The sequence below is a fragment of the Danio aesculapii genome, chromosome 19, assembly GCF_903798145.1.
Source record: "Danio aesculapii chromosome 19, fDanAes4.1, whole genome shotgun sequence".
Lineage (NCBI taxonomy): Eukaryota > Metazoa > Chordata > Actinopteri > Cypriniformes > Danionidae > Danio > Danio aesculapii.
This window is the reverse complement of record NC_079453.1, coordinates 44,794,669-44,814,585: the sequence shown is the minus strand read 5'-3', so window position 1 is coordinate 44,814,585 and position 19,917 is coordinate 44,794,669. Positions and strand designations below refer to the sequence as shown.

Genomic DNA, 19,917 nt, shown 5'->3' with positions numbered 1-19,917 from the left:
GAATTCTTTAGAATACACTGTATGGTGTTACGTATATTTATCCGGTGTTCATTTATTAAGCAGTTACTTGTTTAGGAGACTGATCTTTTTTCATAGTGAATCATGTCAAGGATACTCAGAGTAAACAAAGATCTTATTTCATGGTCCAATAAATATTGATCTGCCCCTTTACGCCACATTGGACCCTCTTGGTATATAAAGTCAGTTCGACTAAAAGCTTCTGTCTATCTTCAGTGGATGTGTCTGGTTGCTGTAGACTACACAATGTGGATTCTTCTAGCTGGGTTTGTGGTTCTGGTGTGTGCTGCAGGTAAAGGGCTGTTTATGTCAAATAAAACGCAATGTTGTTGTTGTTAATCTAGTGATTTAGTAGCATGATTTTTTTTTTTTACACTAAACGTCATTCAAGTATGCAATAATTTTAGTTTTTTGTCTAATATAAGTGTGAACTCTCTCTGTTTTCTCATTTAGATGCCACACCAGTTCTTGGCAGAACATTTCCTTATTTTGGAAAGATGTATCACGTCAAAGGTATAATTCTGCCTTATATAGATCACCCCAGTACAGTGCACTTCTTTTTCAGTGTTTTACCTGTATCTCTTTTATACAGGTGTGCTGTCTTTGCCTCATTCTGAGATAGAGGAGGCATTTGAAGCTTGGTATGATCTTGAGGGGAACAGAAGTCGCATTGACTATCGTAATAGTACAGTGCGCACCTTTCAGATTGGAAATGACTTGGATTTTGGTGCCATTTACAAGATCACACCAGTCCTTCCTCCCAGTGTCATTAAGTGTTTCCAGCTTAAAGGAACTAAAGAGGATCCAATAGAGCCACAGGAAGCAATCCCTAATGCACAGAGCTTTGAAGTGTGTAGTACTTTAATTCTTTTTAATTATGAAGTATTTTTATACAATGCTATTCAATATGTAGACCCACAGCAATTTAATCAATCATTTTATTTAATTGTGTACATTTTTTAGATAAAAAATGTTATATGAATATGAATTTTACTAACATTAATGAATAATATGTAAGTGTTTAGATAATTTATCTACAAAACAATTTGTATTGTCATATTTTTATGTCATTTAGTGCAGTGGTTCCCAACCTTTTTTTTACCCGAGACCCCCTTTCCCCCGGAAACTATTATAAGCCCCCTCCCCACATTTAATGATATTATCACTAATATAAGTTTGCAGTAAGGATGACAAAAAATTTTATTTTCATACAAACTGTATGTTAAATACTTTATCCAGATATGTTTATGCACAAATAATAGCCTAAAGTAAATCATAACAGCAAAACATCAGTAGGCCATTTGTATCTGAAAAACGTAAGCCTTTGCTTCTTGCGGTCAAAAAAATGCTTTGGACTTGTCACAGTATTGAAGATGAGTCTTATTAATTTGGACAGTCTCATGTATTCATTAACAAGAACTTTGCCGCAGATAATTACTAATTAATTATCTTAGTATTTCCTGCATTTCGTGTTTCTAGTACTGCTAGCGCTGTGACCCAAAATGTTTGGAGCTTCCTCACCTGGGTCCAGTTTACTTACTATTAGCTGCTAAAGGCGAGTCAGTGAGACTGTGTCTTTTTTCTGGAGGACGAATTACAACTTAGTCCATTTTTTTATTCAGACAGGGGATAAAATGAACTAAGGCAACATGATTCTCCTAATTGTTCACTTCTAAAAAATTTGTTTTAAATATGATGTGACCCCCCACAGAGCTCACTGAGGCTCCCTTGTCGGCCGCGACCCCCCCTGTTGGGAACTGCTGATTTAGTGGATGTATTAAATGAAAGGCGTTTAAGCGTTTACAAGACAAGTGGTTCTAATCAGAGTTGGGGTAACTCATTACAAGTAATGCAGGTTACATAATTATAATATTTTTAATAAGTAATAAGTAATATATAAGTAATAAGTAATGCATTCAGTAAAAAAACATTTCATTATTTCATTAAAAGTAATATTTATAATATAATAATAACCTTTTTGAAAAATGCAATGTAAGTTATAGTTTTAAGTTAATTAGCTTTTTAAAAAAATCAATTGCTGAATTAAATTGAATGTAGTCACTCTGAAACATGCACTTAATGAAACAATGGAAGGAAAAGAGAATTGTCTCAATAGATAGTGATTTTCACTAATAAGACAAAAAGTTTACATAAGTAGCAAACACATTGCTTTAAACTTTTAATAATCTGTGTATATATGGCATGTATAGCCATAAGGAAGTTTTTAAAAAAATAACATTATCTTAAACTATTGTTATACATTGTGTTGTTAATTGTAGAGATCCTCTATTTTAAAAAGAAGAAAGTTCTGAAAGAGCCTCAGCCAGATCAGAAAAAGTAACGCAAAAGTAACTCAAATGTAACTTAACGCATTACTTACCATGAAAAGTAATTTATTAGCGCAACTATTTACTTTTTTGGGGAGTAACTCAAAAATGTAATGCATATCTTTCAAAATTAACTTTTCCCAACACGATTTCTAATTAGTTTTGCATTCTAAACACTTAATAAAAGTTATGTTTGTTTTCTTGTGTTAAGCTTTTAGCTCCTAAACTCTCAAAACCATTCAGAATAAATTTGTACTTTTTTTTTTAAAACAAAATCTGTGCAGAAATAGCAAAATAAAGGGCTGTCTGACCCTGTTATATGTTCTAAACAATAAGAGAATGAACTTAAATAAAGAATAAATTCAATGATCTTGAATGTGTATAAAATCTTTGTCTGTTTTGCAGTTTGAGAAGATGGAGGATTGCAAAGGCGTTGAGTGTGAGGTCTGGAAAAAAGTCACTGAGGTTGGTCATAAGAGGAACACTTACCGTCTGTGGGTCACACGTGGAGAGGAAGCTTATTCTCCAGCCACACCACACCGCTTTGAGATGGAGGGCTTCAACACTCTTCTGGGATCCCACAATGACAAATACAGCATTGAATACAGTGACTTCAGCTTACAAACTGAGCCTGATGTTTTCACTCCACCTGCAGGTAACATGAAGAAAACACACACTCAGAGAAACGCATTTGTCTGCCTCTGTTTAAAGATCATCCTATCAAATGTTGACTGAGGTGTTGTGTGTTTAGGATTTACCTGTGAAGAGTTTCCTGATCCGCCTGAGGAGCATCAAGTATTAGCTAATCCAATTGAAGACTATGTTAGCACCAACCCTGTTAGCCATGCCCACCGGCTGTTTGGCCCCTTTAAGGAGAAATTTAGTCGTCAGTATGAAAGTGAGAAGGAGCACGAGGAGCGCGAGAACCTCTTTCTGCATACGTTCAGGTGATGGATAACAGCTAACATCGCATTGTAGAAACAGTGAATCATATTTTTGAACTTGTCTGATTTACTGTACATATGTTTTTTCATTTTTCCTCAGGTTTGTACACTCGAACAACAGAGCTGGTCTTACATACAGTGTTGGTATTAATCATTTTGCAGACAAGACGAAGGCAGAGATGAGCAGGATGACAGGAGGTTTACTTCCAAAAAAGGAAAAGGAGGATGCAAAATAGTCCAACTGAAAAAATAGTGGCAAACAAATAAAATATGGTGTAATAAATATCTCACTCAACTGACCCGACAGTTATCTGATGAGAATTGAAATTTTCCAAACATATAATTTGATTAAATCTGTATCTTCTAGTATTTTTTGGTAAACAAAAATCATTTTCAAAGCCAAATGTAAATAAATTTTGATCAAACTTTTAATGAAAACCACATGTCTTTAATTAAATCTACATAACATTATTTGTTTTATGTTTAACAATGTTATTTGTTTAACATTATTAGTTTCATGGGAAAAAACACAGTAATTTTTGTCACCTTACAGTTTTATCAGTGTCATTTAATGTTTCAAGAATAATTTCTTAAATCGCATTTCCCTACACTTCACTGGTGAGAAATTAAACCTGTTTTAATTGTCATCTGTAATTTTTGCTTTGTCAACATTTCTTTTTTTTTGGTGGCATTATTTTTACTTTTGATTCTTTTACTTGCGTCATGTTTCATGGATTGGTCTTTAATCAGTCCTTATTCCAGTTCTGTTCATAGGGCATAATGACTCAGCAGAAATCATTGCCAAAAAACACACAAACTCTAAACACTAATCCCACATGTTTGTCGTTATTAAATGTGATTATACACTACCGGACAAGATTTTGGGGTCAGTTTTTTTCATGTTTTTTTTTTTTAAGTAAATGATTCCGTTCATCAAGGCGGCATTTATTAATTGTAAAAAAAAATTGTTAAATATTTATTAAAATTTTGAATAACTGCTTTTTATTGTTTGTAGTTTCAAATGAAATTAATAATCCAGTCATTATTGCTTTTATTATGATCAGTATTAATAAAAATATTATTATTAATAGTAATAATAATTAATATTAGAGTGATTTCTGAAGGATCATGTGACTCTGAGGACTGGAGTAATGAAGCTAAAAGATCATCTTTAAAATAACTGCAATAAATTATTAAATTAAATGATAAACTACTTTTGAACAGTTATTTTTATAGTGCAATAACATTTCTCAATTGTGCAATTTGTACTGTATTTTGGATGAAATAAATGGAGCCTTGGTGAGCATAATTTTTATAATTGTTTTTTATTGAGAAAAACAACTCCCCCTTTAAGGACAAAATTATTAGCCCCTTTAAGCTATTTTTTTTTTTTCGATAGTCTACGGAACAAACCATCATTATACAATAACTTGCCTAATTAACCTAATTAACCTAGTTAAGCCTTTAAATGTCACTTTAAGCTGTGTAGAAGTGTCTTGAAAAATATCTAGTCAAATATTATTTACTGTCATCATGGCAAAGATAAAATAAATCAGTTATTAGAGATGAGTTATTAAAACTATCATGTTTATAAATGTGTTTAAAAAAATCTTCTCTACGCTAAACAGAAATTGGGGAAAGAATAAACAGGGTGACTAATAATTCAAGGGGGCTAATGATTCTGACTTAAACTGTGTGTGTAGATAGATAGATAGATAGATAGATAGATAGATAGATAGATAGATAGATAGATAGATAGATAGATAGATAGATAGATAGATAGATAGATAGATAGATAGATAGATAGATAGATAGATAGATAGATAGATAGATAGATAGATAGATAGATATTTTGCCATATATATTTGATTCATATAATTTCTTTTGTTCATATCTCATCTTTTTTCACAAAAGTGTAAATAATTTAATAACATTGTAAAAGCATTCAAAAGATGTTTTCCACATTGGTAAGACTTTGATGGTCCCTATTGCACATTTTTCGACTAAAAGTTTCATTGCAACTGCAGTTTAAATTTCCAAAATGAATCCTCATTGAACTTAACAAGTTTACAATATTAATAAAGCTTGTTATAATTGTTTAAATATTAACGAAGTAATTATAATGCTTTATTTTCTTTTGTCTTAATTTACAAATAGCAGGGTATTTGCAGCTACTGTATATTTCTTTTCATTCGCATTCCGTCCTTTTGTGCACCGTCAACATAGCCGCAAACTGCTATTTCACCTAAAACACATTCTTAATCCTTTAGTGCGACGGTGGTGGCACCCGTGGAGCTAATGGTCGTTTTGAAGTGTCACCCACTGTACATGTCAATTAATTCTCATTTGAGTATTAGTAGACTGTCTGCTTAATATCTGCTGATATGACAACATACACTAACCCGAACCCCAACCTAACAGCCTACTTATAATCTAATGAGAATTAGTTAGCATGTAGATGCAATGCAGCTAATAAAATAAATCAAATAAAGTGATACCCCCACATTAACTAATTGATATTCTTCAGGTCCAAACAGAACCAGAAAAGGAAAATGACATACAGATTTTGAATGCATTATGTTTAAATGTTAAAGATTAGTTTAAATGTATGGTAAACAAAACCCTGACATCTGTGAAAAAAGGTCAGGCCTACTTTGCCTTTTGTGGCCAGTTTGCTTTGCCAAAATGCACTCTTACAAATGGCAAATTCAAAAGACAGCAGCCCAAATGGCTAGACACTGATTAAATGATAACAATAATAATAAGTAAAATATGCATCCTGATTTTACCAGGAAATGTATCTGTATTATATATTGGCAGAAAAGTGATACAAATTCATACGATTTAATTTATATGAAACCGTACGATTGTTAAAATGAGTTGTACCCCTAAACCCAACCTTCATTTGGAGGTGAACAGTTCGTAATAAAATGTAAGAACATGATCATACTAATGAATTAGCCACTAAAGTAGTGAATTGCTGTGTGATTGTATTGCAATATCAGATAAGTTCATCTTACTCCCAGTGTGGAGTGAAGCCTTCCGGCACAGTGCTGATGGTCCTGAGATGAAGGATCTCATGAAGCTCCAAAGAGAAAATGTCAACAGGAAAACCTTCACCTGCATTCTTTCCTCTGAAGTCAGCTCATCTCTGTACTCGTTAGAATGGATCCTACAACATTGTGCAAAGAATTATTTTTAAATGCATGACAACCACCACAATATACCTTACATGAGCAATAATGATGCAAACACCATGAACATGATCTGAAATTAAACTCAAATTTATTTCAATGAAATGTAGACTAAGATAAAAGTCTTTGAAGTGTTGGTTTTAGCACACACTCTGACCAAGACTTTCCCCTTTAAGATTTATAACCCTCGTAAGTCTCCTCACTCTGTTTGGGGTCAATCAGACGAGCTCAGCAGAGGTTAGTGTTGGGGTCAGTTTATCGACAGGCTAAATAGCTGAGCAGGAGGAGGGAGATTAGAAATTAGCTGCCTGTACAAAGGAATGCACTTTGAAAACCTTTATTTTGACTGAAGTCATTGATTCAACTACTGCTGAAGTCTGAACTATTTAAGATGTTTCTTTTGTTCTTTAAGGCTTCATTTGTGGCCAAACACCAAATTAAATATATGGATTATTATTACAAATGTTAAAAGTAAATCCTTATAAGATGCTTGGTCCTCATGAAAATCTTTTATTAATTATTTGAATGTTATGTTATTATTGTATTATAATACATATGACTATTTTTATAAAACAATTAATTAAACGATTAAACATTTTTTTAATTTATTTATTACTTTGGTCAACACTGATCACTAAATATGTGTATGTGCATTTAAATACGCATTAATATGCAATTAGATTAAATTAATTTATTAATAAACAATGTTAGAAAGAACAGTATTAATTGAAAAATAAACATAATAATAAAATAATAAATGTCTTTGCTCTCATTTTTAACTAATATTAATTACGTTACAAAACATTTTGTTGACCTTGCACACTTGAATAGCAAATTTCTAATCAGCCAATCACATGGCAGCAACTTAATGCATTTAGGTATGTAGACATGGTCAAGACGATCTGCTGTAGTTCAAATCGAGCATCAGAATGGGGAAGGAAGTTGATTTAAGTGACTTTGAATGTGGCATGGTTGCTGGTGCCAGATTGAATGGTCCAAGTATTTCTAGAATGGCCAGACTGATAGAAAGGCTACAGTAACTCAAATATCCACTCGTTACAACTGAGGTCTGCAGAAGAGCATCTCTGAACACACAACACGTCCAACCTTGAGGCAGATGGGCTACAGCAGCAGAAACCACATCGGGTGCCACTCCTGTCAGCTAAGAACAGGAAACTGAGGCTACAATTCACACAGGTTCACCAAAATTAGACAACAGAAGACTTGAAAAACGTTGCCTGGTCTGATGAGTCTCGATTTCTGCTGTGACATACGGATGGTCGGGTCAGAATTTGGCATCAACAACATGAAAGCATGAATCCATCTTGCCTTGCATCAACGCTTCAGGCTGGTGATGGTGGTATAATGGTGTAGGGGATATTTTCTTGGCACACTTTGGGCCCGTTAGTACCAATTGAGCATCTTGTCAATACCACAGCCTACCTGAGTATTGTTGCGGACCATGTCCATCCCTTTATTTTATTTATTTATTTATTTATACAGGGACAATGTACAACATGACATATTGTGCCAGAGTTAGCTATAAAGCTAATTTACATCTGCATCTACATTATGACCACAGTGTCTGCATCTTCTGATAACTACTTCCAGCAGGATAACGCGCCATGTCATAAAGCTTGAATCATCTCAGACTGGTTTCTTGAACATGACAATGAGTTCACTGAACTCAAATTACCTCCACAGTCACCAGAGCTCAATCCAATAGAGTACCTTTGGGATGTGGTAGTTTGGGAGATTCGCATCATGGATGTGCAGCCGACAAAACTGCATGATGCTATCGTGTTAATATGGACCAAAATCTCTGAGGAATATTTCTAGTACCTTGTTGAATGTATGCCACAAAGAACTAAGACATCTCTGAAGCAGGGTTTTTACAGATATCCTAATGTCAAATTTAAGACTTAAGACCTTTTTAAGACCATTAAGTATTAAATTTAAGACCTATAACACAACGGTCCTAACGGTCAAAAGAAAGTCACCGTAAAGTCAGACAGATAAACAGAAAAGTAGGAAGTTTCCAGAACTTCGTCATATCATTAATATCGTGCAAGATTTTTAAACTAATTATTTATAATATTTTAATAAATTATTTTATATAATATAAAGATTTTTATAACCATTGAAAATTTTTTAAATCAAACTTTGATGCATCACTTTTGTTCATATCTTGGACAGTTCAAGCTGTTAAAGTAAAATATTAATAACTACAAAACATGAGCTGCTCTAAAATTATATTTTTATTATGGAAAGAATTAAAAAAAAAAAAAACGTACTAAAAAATGACTATTTTATTTTGCCCTGTCCACAGTTTACACATTACTGGCTGGTTAGTTTCTGTCCTCTACTGATATGCTTAAAAGGCAATAATGGTCCAACATTCCTGACGATTATCATCAATAAAGTCTAAAAACACAGGGAACCAGTATATTGTAAACCGATAGGTTCAAATATTCTTTTCCAGTTATCAAAGAAATAATTTGTTCCTTAATTTTAGTTTTGCAACTATTAAATTTTTAAAACCTATTAATGGTGGAAAACATTCTGTAATTGTGTACCTGGGTAATTTTTGCCATGACCTCTTTTTGATTTAACAAATATTTCCCTCAGGTTTTTCCAAACTCCTCCTTTCCCACTGCTGTTGCAATCTCTAGCTAAGAATTATTGTTGATCTAGTTTTAAATCATAAAGGTGTATGTACAGTTGTACCTGTTTCAAACAAAATCTTTTCAAAGTGATTCGTATTCAACTCAAATGAAACGCGGTGCCGTGCGAACTGCTCGATTGAGTCTCAAAATTTTGTGCGCTCCGCCAGCTAAAATCATGAAATATTTAAGACCTAGAACAGCAAATTTAAGACTTAAAGCCTAAAATTTCAATTTATAAATTTTAGACTTTTTAAGACCCTGCAGAAACCCTGATGGAGAATGATCTCAAAGTGGTGGTCTCAAAAATTAAACAAGAATAGACTTGTGCTGCAAACTATGTGCCGACCAGTCTCATTAGGTGAGGTTCATATTAAATTGAATAAATGACTATTTAAAAAATGTATAGTTTCTAGATTACGCTTTTTTGTGTGGTGAATATGATCATTTATATAGGCATATTGGTGTGTGTGTGTGTGTGTGTGAGAGCCCTTGCATTTAACATTTATGTTTCTATCCACCTCTGAAAAATAGTGGGGGTCGTGAGTCATTGGCATTATTTTAGTGGCCGTGGGATGATAAGTTTGGGAACCCCTGAGCTAGTGTGCTCCAAAGAGTGACAATTTACATTTATAAGATATAAAACTGATAGAAACATTTAACACTAGCAGTTCGTTACTTCCACCGAAAACGTTTAACGACTTTTTTCACATTAACTCATACTGATTTCTTATCAAATCTTGACCAATCATGTACTCTCAAGCATTACATGTCCCACCCACTTTTAAATCACCTCTCATTTGATGCACTTGAGCTCAACCAGTTAAGCAGAAGATCATTCTCAAAGTGCAAGATGACTACTTGAAATGCTGTTTACGTTTACTAATGTGAGACAGTGATATGGTTTTACCTGATTATCTGAAATGTAACCTGCACCTAACATCTTTAAAAATCTGTGATGGAAACTGTATAATGTTATAAAACAGAGAAGACATAAGACATTTCTCATTTTTATTTTAATCAATTAAACACGCTGCTAAATGTTTCAAACTGTGCGAAAAGGAAGATGCAATATGCCGGACGCAACAATGCTGAAGGCCACTGTCAGAACAACCTGGGCTTTCTTAACACCTGAGCAGTGCCACAGATATACAAGACTCAGTTCTTGAATGGAATTAATGAAACAGATCAACTTAATGAAGATATTCTAATTATATGACCTGCACCTTTACATAGTATGTAAGTTCGACACGCAGTGGTTTAACTAGGTATAGGTTGGAAGATTGATGACATCCCCACATTAACAGGCGAGAGTTTTTGTCCTGACCAACCTGAAATTTCTATTTTAGAAACCGATTCTCTTTCTTACAGCTGAACAACAGGGTAAACTACGACAATGATCACCTCAGGTACAGCTCATGTGCTTTATTCAAAGTTAAATGCTAATAATGTGAACTTGAATGTCATTTTACGTGCAGCGCATGTTGAGGCATAATAACGGCTGAGCTCTACAGATTGTAAAGATATTCCTTCATCTGTCTAGCTGAGGACCCAGCAAGCATTTTTTGGTCTAATAGACGTCTATTAGACGTCTAAACATAGCCTAGACGTCTAGGCTAAATCACGGCTAAATTTGGGCTGTCAGTGAAAATCTAATAGACGTCTAAGCATAGCCCAAGTTTAGACGGCTACATATATACGTCTATTAGACGGTGAAATTTGGTCTAGGCTAAATCACGGCTAAATTTGGGCTGTCAGTGAAAATCTAATAGACGTCTAACCATAGCCCAAGTTTAGACTAGACGTGATTTAGATGCCTTTTCAACGGCTACATATATATGTCTAAAAGCCGGTGAATTTTGGTCTAGGCTAAATAATGGTTAAATTTGGGCTGTCAGTGAAAATCTAATAGATGTCCAAGTACAGCCCAAGCATAAACAAGTCATCAAAATTTCAGCTAATGAATGATTATGTTTATACATTTAATAAACAACACAAATACACATATACATATCAACATTTTTGATCAACAGGTTTTCAAAAATGCAATCCATTCAAACTAATTAAACAAAGCTTTTATTAATAAAAGCAACATTAACAATATTAAAAACATTAAACAATACAAAATAAATATATATAAAAATGTTAAAGTTATGACAAAACAAATAAGATAAAAACTATTTTTTTTTCCTGTTTACACAGAAGATATTTTAAAGAAAGCTGAAAACCTGTAAAAAACATACCATGGAAGTACAGGTTATATACCAATGGTTACAGGTATTCAGCTTTCTTCAAAATATCTTGTTCAACAGAATAAAGAAACTCAAAGGCTGTTATTTTTGCTTTATATGCACTCAAAATTATTCTTGTAGCTTAAAAATATTCTGATTGAACAACTGAAAGCATGTGGTCTGTTTTGAGGATGTTTTAGGTTTTTCTCTGGACTTTAAACAAGTTGGGACCATTGCTGTCTATAGAGAATGAGAGAGCTCTCAGATTTCACTTGAAGTATCTTAATTTGTACTTCGAAGACAAATAAATGTTTGGTACGACATGAATAATTAAACATTTTCATTTCTGGTTAAAAAAACCCTTTAAGTGTACATGAACCCAAAAAGTCCATCCAATCTATGTGACACTCAGCAGGTTCTGCAAAACTTCTACACCAACATCTGTAGGTCTGTCCCCAGGACCAGCATCCTCAGCCCAAACGATAAAGATCTCCACTGTTGTGTGTGCATTGAGATTCAGCCACTTTCAGTCCTGCAGAAAAAGGAGAGAAAATACTGAGATGTGTTCTAAACTCAGTCCTGTGACTGTGAGTTTTACAAATACATTTATGAAAGGAAGATGGGTTGATACACTTACCACATATTCCTTTACAAGTCTTCATTGAGGTAGATGCACAGACTCTTCAAATGAGGTAGGTCTTCAGGACACAATCACGCTTGATGGTTACGTATTAAAACTAGAAGAAAAAAAACATCTATTAACATAAAAAATAGCCACAGCTTAAAGCTGATTACTTATTTACACATTTCAATTCAATTAACTTATTTTAACTATTTTAGTATCCATGTGTTATATTCAATGTTTCTTTCTGTCAACAGCAGTTATATGGATAATGCATAAATATTGTTAAATATTCATTCTGTGTGTTTGATGTGACTCGAAAGCTTCATCCAGCTTGTGAATGCACATGGGCAATCTGCATATGGACAGGGAAACCAGCAAATGTGGTCATAGTGTAAATGTTTTAGTCTAAAGTGTTTAAGCAACTCATACCTGCTAGACTGCTCATTTTACACAGCCACACTCAAATATCTGTGGAGGAAAAACAAATAATTACAAATATTATAGAAGCATTATAATAATAACTATCAGCTTACTTTATACTAGATTTTACTGTGACAAGTCAAAATACAGTTACTCATATGACTAAAAAAATGACATTTTCCATAACATAGTAAAGTTTATTTATAAAATATAAATTAATAAAAAATCTGAAATTAACTTGATTAGATTTTCTAAAAACAGAATTAACTTGGTGCTTGTGTTTAAGTCTCTTGTTATGAAATCACAAGCAAACATGATTTAAAAGTCAGAACTGCATAAGTTTCATCTCATGACTGACTTTTTTATTTGACTTCATGAGGCAATTTAATTAAGACGACTCGCAATGTACACAATAAATGCTCTTAATCACCGAACTTTGCTTAATAAGTGTTTCATTTTGCGTCTTTAAAATGTTGTAACACTCCCTCACACCGTTTTTGTTTGTCTAAGATTTTTGGAATAAATGGTGCCTGTCCATTGATATTAGCGTAATACTATATTAAAACTCTCACATCTAATAAAAAACATTGTCAAACAACATGATATTAAAGCAGATTACACTTACCTTGCAGGGCACTCGCGCTCGCAATCCAACGCGCTACAAATTTCAAACCACAACAGTTTCTTCCTCTTGATTTGTTGGTCCATTTCAGCCGAGCCGACTCGACAAATGTGCAATACCGCCATCTATCATGTGGAGTACAGAATTGCATTGATTTTTCTTAACTGATTAGATCTGGCTTGTTTTACCGTAAGATATAGGTAATATATTATAAATAAAATATATTATACCATATTCATTTTTAATTAAAAATAAAAAGGCAATAAGTCTGCAATTAATTTTTATATCAATTTTATGAGGTAGGTAAAGCCCATCTAATTCAAAGCTAAATTATGGCTACAAATAGAACATGTCACGAAATTACACCTTAACACTTACTGATACTGCGTGCGTGATGCACGCGCTGCATGGCCAAATACAGTGAATCAGTTTAGGCTATCAGTGGGCTATAAATAGCCGGCCGGACGACGAGCTAATTCAAGGCTACGCTGAGACTATGAAAATAGCATATATTTTTAAATACCCAAACACCTTATATGCGATTGACTTTCCTTACTTGAAGGAATATCATACATATCACAAGGTATTTTGCCAAAAAAAGACAGGTAAGCTAATTTAAGGTTTTTTTGGGCTAGAGATGGGTTACACATAGCCGGACTAGATTGGTATACTTCACCGAGAAACTGAAACTACGTCTATTACTTGCTGGAACCTCATAAACGTTATTGACTTTTCTTACATGATGGAGTATCATACATATATAAGCTTTATTTAGCAAAAAACAACATGCAACCAAATTTAAGGTTTTTCGAGCTAAAATTGGGTTACACGTAGCCGGGCTAGATCTGGTCTATACTTCACCTAGCCGGTGAAATGACGGCTATTGCTTGCTGGGGAGCTTGACGGCCTCTCCAGCTGTGCTGAGAAAATTTTCTCCACTACCGGGCAGTGGATGGGTGACATTTCCACCGGACTCGTCGTAGTCTGGTCCTGCTGCTCTGGAATTGACCCGCCGGAGTGCTGATCTTGAACTCTGAGTCTCCATCTCTACAGACTGATGGCTCCAGCTGAACCCACTGATCTGAATCAGCAATGACAACCCAAGACTGACACACAGGGAGCAGATGAAGGTTTTGTCCAGATGGTTTAGAAACTGATGTTCCGCCTAAAAATAACAAATAAAAAAAAAGTGATAACCGTGATAGTAATTGGATTAAAAAAAAGTTTTTTTTCTGACCCTTTTCTGACCAGTCAGAGCACACAAGGCAACCTGACCGATCAGAGCACCCAGGCTGTGTCCTGACTTAGCACGATACGACGCCGCGACACGCAATAAGAGCTGGCTTTTCGGAGTTAAAAGGAGTTTTTGTGCTAACCATCGCGGTGACGTGACATTTAGATTTTAGACGCCGTTTCTATTTCTGCGACACATGATTAGCTTGTGTCGCATGTTTTGCGAGGGCACGGTGTGAGGCACTTGACCAGCCAGTGCACACAGCTGCCTCCTGACCAATCAGAGCACCCCGGGCCACTCGGCCGATCAAGTAAGCACATCAGCTTTCAGATTAATAAGCGCACGTACGGCCACCTGACCAACCAGAGGACCCAGGGTACAACTGACCAGTCAGAGCACACAAGGCAACCGAACCGATAAGAGCACCCTGGCTGTATCCTAACTTTGCACGATATGGCGCCGCGGCAAGCAATAAGAGCTGTCTTTTCGGAGTTAAAAGGAGTTTTTGTGCTAACCATCGCGGTGAAGTGACATTCAGATTTTAGACGCCGTTTCTATTTCTGCGACACATGATTAGCTTGCGTCGCATGTTTTGTGTGCACACGTAACAATTCGATTTGCACGCCTGATATTTTCGATTTTTTTCTGTGACATTTCGATTTTAGACAGTTTCTATTTCTGCGACACATGATTAGCTTGCGTCGCATGTTTTGTGTGCACACGTAACATTTCAATTTGCACGCCTGCCATTTTCGTTTTTTTTCTCTGACATTTCGATTTTAGACGCCGTTTCTATTTCTGCGACACATGATTAGCTTGCGTCGCATGTTTTGTGTGCACACATAACAATTCGATTTACACGCCTGACATTTTCGATTTTTTTCTGTAACATTTTGATTTTAGACAGTTTCTATTTCTGCGACACATGATTAGCTTGCGTCGCATGTTTTGTGTGCACACGTAACGTTTCGATTTGCACGCCTGACATTTTCGATTTTTTTCCATGACATTTCGATTTTAGACAGTTTCTATTTCTGCGACACATGATTAGCTTGCGTCGCATGTTTTGTGTGCACACGTAACATTTAAATTTGCACGCCTGCCATTTTCGTTTTTTTTCTCTGACATTTCGATTTTAGACGCCGTTTCTATTTCTGCGACACATGATTAGCTTGCGTCGCATGTTTTGTGTGCACACGTAACGTTTCGATTTGCACGCCTGACATTTTCGATTTTTTCCGTGACATTTCGATTTTAGACAGTTTCTATTTCTGCGACACATGATTAGCTTGCGTCGCATGTTTTGTGTGCACACGTAACATTTCGATTTGCACGCCTGACATTTTCGATTTTTTTCTCTGACATTTCGATTTTAGACAGTTTCTATTTCTGCGACACATGATTAGCTTGCGTCGCATGTTTTGCGAGGGCACGGTGTGAGGCACTTGACCAGCCAGTGCACACAGCTGCCTCCTGACCAATCAGAGCACCCCGGGCCACTCGGCCGATCAAGTAAGCACATCAGCTTTCAGATTAATCAGCGCACATACGGCCCATGAAGAGCACACCAGCTTTCAGATTAATAAGCGCACGTACGGCCACCTGACCAACCAGAGGACCCAGGGTACAACTGACCAGTCAGAGCACACAAGGCAACCTGACCGATCAGAGCACCCTGGCTGTGTCCTAACTTTGCACGATACGGCGCCGCAGCACGCAATAAGAGCCGTCTTTTCGGAGTTAAAAGGAGTTTTTGTACTGACCATCTGACATTTAGATTTTAGACGGCGTTTTTATTTCTGCGACACATGATTAGCTTGCGTTGCATGTTTTGTGTGCACACGTAACGTTTCGATTTTCACGCCTGACATTTTCGATTTTTTCCATGACATTTCGATTTTAGACAGTTTCTATTTCTGCGACACATGATTAGCTTGCGTCGCATGTTTTGTGTGCACACGTAACAATTCGATTTGCACGCCTGACATTTTCGATTTTTTTCTGTGACATTTCGATTTTAGACAGTTTCTATTTCTGCGACACATGATTAGCTTGCGTCGCATGTTTTGTGTGCACACGTGACATTTCGATTTGCACGCCTGACATTTTCATTTTTTTTCTGTGACATTTCGATTTTAGACAGTTTCTATTTCTGCGACACATGATTAGCTTGCGTCACATGTTTTGTGTGCACACGTAACGTTTCGATTTGCAAGCCTGACATTTTCGATTTTTTCCGTGACATTTCGATTTTAGACAGTTTCTATTTCTGCGACACATGATTAGCTTACGTCGCATGTTTTGTGTGCACACGTAACATTTCGATTTGCACGCCTGACATCTTCGTTTTTTTCTGTGACATTTCGATTTTAGACAGTTTCTATTTCTGCGACACATGATTAGCTTGCGTCGCATGTTTTGTGTGCACACGTAACATTTCGATTTGCACGCCTGACATTTTCGTTTTTTTTTCTCTGACATTTCGATTTTAGACAGTTTCTATTTCTGCGACACATGATTAGCTTGCGTCGCATGTTTTGCGAGGGCACGGTGTGAGGCACTTGACCAGCCAGTGCACACAGCTGCCTCCTGACCAATCAGAGCACCCCGGGCCACTCGGCCGATCAAGTAAGCACATCAGCTTTCAGATTAATCAGCGCACATACGGCCCATGAAGAGCACACCAGCTTTCAGATTAATAAGCGCACATACGGCCACCTGACCAACCAGAGGACCCAGGGTACAACTGACCAGTCAGAGCACACAAGGCAACCTGACCGATCAGAGCACCCTGGCTGTGTCCTAACTTTGCACGATACGACGCCGTGGCACGCAATAAGAGCTGTCTTTTCGGAGTTAAAAGGAGTTTTTGTGCTAACCATCGCGGTGAAGTGACATTCAGATTTTAGACGCCGTTTCTATTTCTGCGACACATGATTAGCTTGCGTCGCATGTTTTGTGTGCACACGTAACATTTCGATTTGCACGCCTGACATTTTTCGTTTTTTTTTCTGTGACATTTCGATTTTAGACAGTTTCTATTTCTGCGACACATGATTAGCTTGCGTCGCATGTTTTGCGAGGGCACGGTGTGAGGCACTTGACCAGCCAGTGCACACAGCTGCCTCCTGACCAATCAGAGCACCCCGGGCCACTCGGCCGATCAAGTAAGCACATCAGCTTTCAGATTAATCAGCGCACATACGGCCCATGAAGAGCACACCAGCTTTCAGATTAATAAGCGCACATACGGCCACCTGACCAACCAGAGGACCCAGGGTACAACTGACCAGTCAGAGCACACAAGGCAACCTGACCGATCAGAGCACCCTGGCTGTGTCCTAACTTTGCACGATACGGCGCCGCTGCACGCAATAAGAGCCGTCTTTTCGGAGTTAAAAGGAGTTTTTGTACTGACCATCGCGGTGACGTGACATTTAGATTTTAGACGCCGTTTCTATTTCTGCGACACATGATTAGCTTGCGTCGCATGTTTTGTGTGCACACGTAACGTTTCGATTTGCACGCCTGACAATTTAGATTTTTTCCGTGACATTTCGATTTTAGACAGTTTCTATTTCTGCGACACATGATTAGCTTGCGTCGCATGTTTTGTGTGCACACGTAACATTTCGATTTGCACGCCTGACATTTTCGTTTTTTTTTCTCTGACATTTCGATTTTAGACAGTTTCTATTTCTGCGACACATGATTAGCTTGCGTCGCATGTTTTGCGAGGACACGGTGTGAGGCACTTGACCAGTCAGTGCACACAGCTGCCTCCTGACCAATCAGAGCACCCCGGGCCACTCGGCCGATCAAGTAAGCACATCAGCTTTCAGATTAATCAGCGCACATACGGCCCATGAAGAGCACACCAGCTTTCAGATTAATAAGCGCACGTACGGCCACCTGACCAACCAGAGCACACAAGGCAACCTGACCGATCAGAGCACCCTGGCTGTGTCCTAACTTTGCACGATACGACGCCGCGGCACGCAATAAGAGCTGTCTTTTCGGAGTTAAAAGGAGTTTTTGTGCTAACCATCGCGGTGAAGTGACATTTAGATTTTAGACGCCGTTTCTATTTCTGCGACACATGATTAGCTTGCGTCGCATGTTTTGTGTGCACACGTAACGTTTCGATTTGCACGCCTGACATTTTTGATTTTTTTCCGTGACATTTCGATTTTAGACAGTTTCTATTTCTGCGACACATGATTAGCTTGCGTCGCATGTTTTGTGTGCACACGTAACATTTCGATTTGCACGCCTGACATTTTCGTTTTTTTTTCTGTGACATTTCGATTTTAGACAGTTTCTATTTCTGCGACACATGATTAGCTTGCGTCGCATGTTTTGTGTGCACACGTAACATTTCGATTTGCACGCCTGACATTTTCGTTTTTTTTCTCTGACATTTCGATTTTAGACAGTTTCTATTTCTGCGACACATGATTAGCTTGCGTCGCATGTTTTGCGAGGACACAGTGTGAGGCACTTGACCAGTCAGTGCACACAGCTGCCTCCTGACCAATCAGAGCACCCCGGGCCACTCGGCCGATCAAGTAAGCACATCAGCTTTCAGATTAATCAGCGCACATACGGCCCATGAAGAGCACACCAGCTTTCAGATTAATAAGCGCACGTACGGCCACCTGACCAACCAGAGGACCCAGGGTACAACTGACCAGTCAGAGCACACAAGGCAACCTGACCGATCAGAGCACCCTGGCTGTGTCCTAACTTTGCACGATACGACGCCGTGGCACGCAATAAGAGCTGTCTTTTCGGAGTTAAAAGGAGTTTTTGTGCTAACCATCGCGGTGAAGTGACATTCAGATTTTAGACGCCGTTTCTATTTCTGCGACACATGATTAGCTTGCGTCGCATGTTTTGTGTGCACACGTAACATTTCGATTTGCACGCCTGACATTTTCGTTTTTTTTCTGTGACATTTCGATTTTAGACAGTTTCTATTTCTGCGACACATGATTAGCTTGCGTCGCATGTTTTGCGAGGGCACGGTGTGAGGCACTTGACCAGCCAGTGCACACAGCTGCCTCCTGACCAATCAGAGCACCCCGGGCCACTCGGCCGATCAAGTAAGCACATCAGCTTTCAGATTAATCAGCGCACATACGGCCCATGAAGAGCACACCAGCTTTCAGATTAATAAGCGCACATACGGCCACCTGACCAACCAGAGGACCCAGGGTACAACTGACCAGTCAGAGCACACAAGGCAACCTGACCGATCAGAGCACCCTGGCTGTGTCCTAACTTTGCACGATACGGCGCCGCTGCACGCAATAAGAGCCGTCTTTTCGGAGTTAAAAGGAGTTTTTGTACTGACCATCGCGGTGACGTGACATTTAGATTTTAGACGCCGTTTCTATTTCTGCGACACATGATTAGCTTGCGTCGCATGTTTTGTGTGCACACGTAACGTTTCGATTTGCACACCTGACATTTTCGATTTTTTCCGTGACATTTCGATTTTAGACAGTTTCTATTTCTGCGACACATGATTAGCTTGCGTCGCATGTTTTGTGTGCACACGTAACATTTCGATTTGCACGCCTGACATTTTCGTTTTTTTTCTGTGACATTTCGATTTTAGACAGTTTCTATTTCTG

General features: G+C 37.4%; 1 protein-coding gene and 1 long non-coding RNA gene across 4 annotated transcripts in view; one reads left to right on the top strand and one right to left on the bottom strand.

The window, feature by feature from the left end:
- Positions 1–203: 203 nt before the first annotated feature.
- Positions 204–4,158, top strand: LOC130246942 (counting factor associated protein D-like). Its single transcript, XM_056480112.1, has 6 exons — positions 204–310; positions 472–531; positions 611–867; positions 2,751–3,000; positions 3,097–3,292; positions 3,390–4,158. Exons 1-6 carry the CDS (start codon positions 238–240, stop codon positions 3,523–3,525), a joined length of 972 nt encoding a protein of 323 aa, XP_056336087.1. The 5' UTR covers positions 204–237; the 3' UTR covers positions 3,526–4,158.
- Positions 4,159–11,349: 7,191 nt separating this feature from the next.
- Positions 11,350–19,917, bottom strand: part of LOC130246949 (uncharacterized) — a 28,839-nt gene continuing 20,271 nt past the window's right edge. For 2 of the 3 annotated variants that reach the window (XR_008839474.1, XR_008839476.1), the window contains exons 3-6: positions 13,048–14,209; positions 12,432–12,470; positions 12,015–12,114; positions 11,350–11,909 (exon numbers count right to left, since the gene is read on the bottom strand). This is a non-coding gene — a long non-coding RNA (uncharacterized LOC130246949). The remainder of the gene's footprint in view (positions 11,910–12,014; positions 12,115–12,431; positions 12,471–13,047; positions 14,210–19,917) is intronic. The other variant, XR_008839475.1, reaches the window with a different exon arrangement.

Bases quoted from the DNA above. Each gene is read 5' to 3' on its own strand.
- LOC130246942 (XM_056480112.1), top strand. From the start codon at position 238: ATGTGTCTGGTTGCTGTAGACTACACAATGTGGATTCTTCTAGCTGGG. The intron at 3,001-3,096 runs GTAACATGAAGA...TTGTGTGTTTAG, and splicing joins TGTTTTCACTCCACCTGCAG to GATTTACCTGTGAAGAGTTT. The intron at 3,293-3,389 runs GTGATGGATAAC...ATTTTTCCTCAG, and splicing joins CTCTTTCTGCATACGTTCAG to GTTTGTACACTCGAACAACA.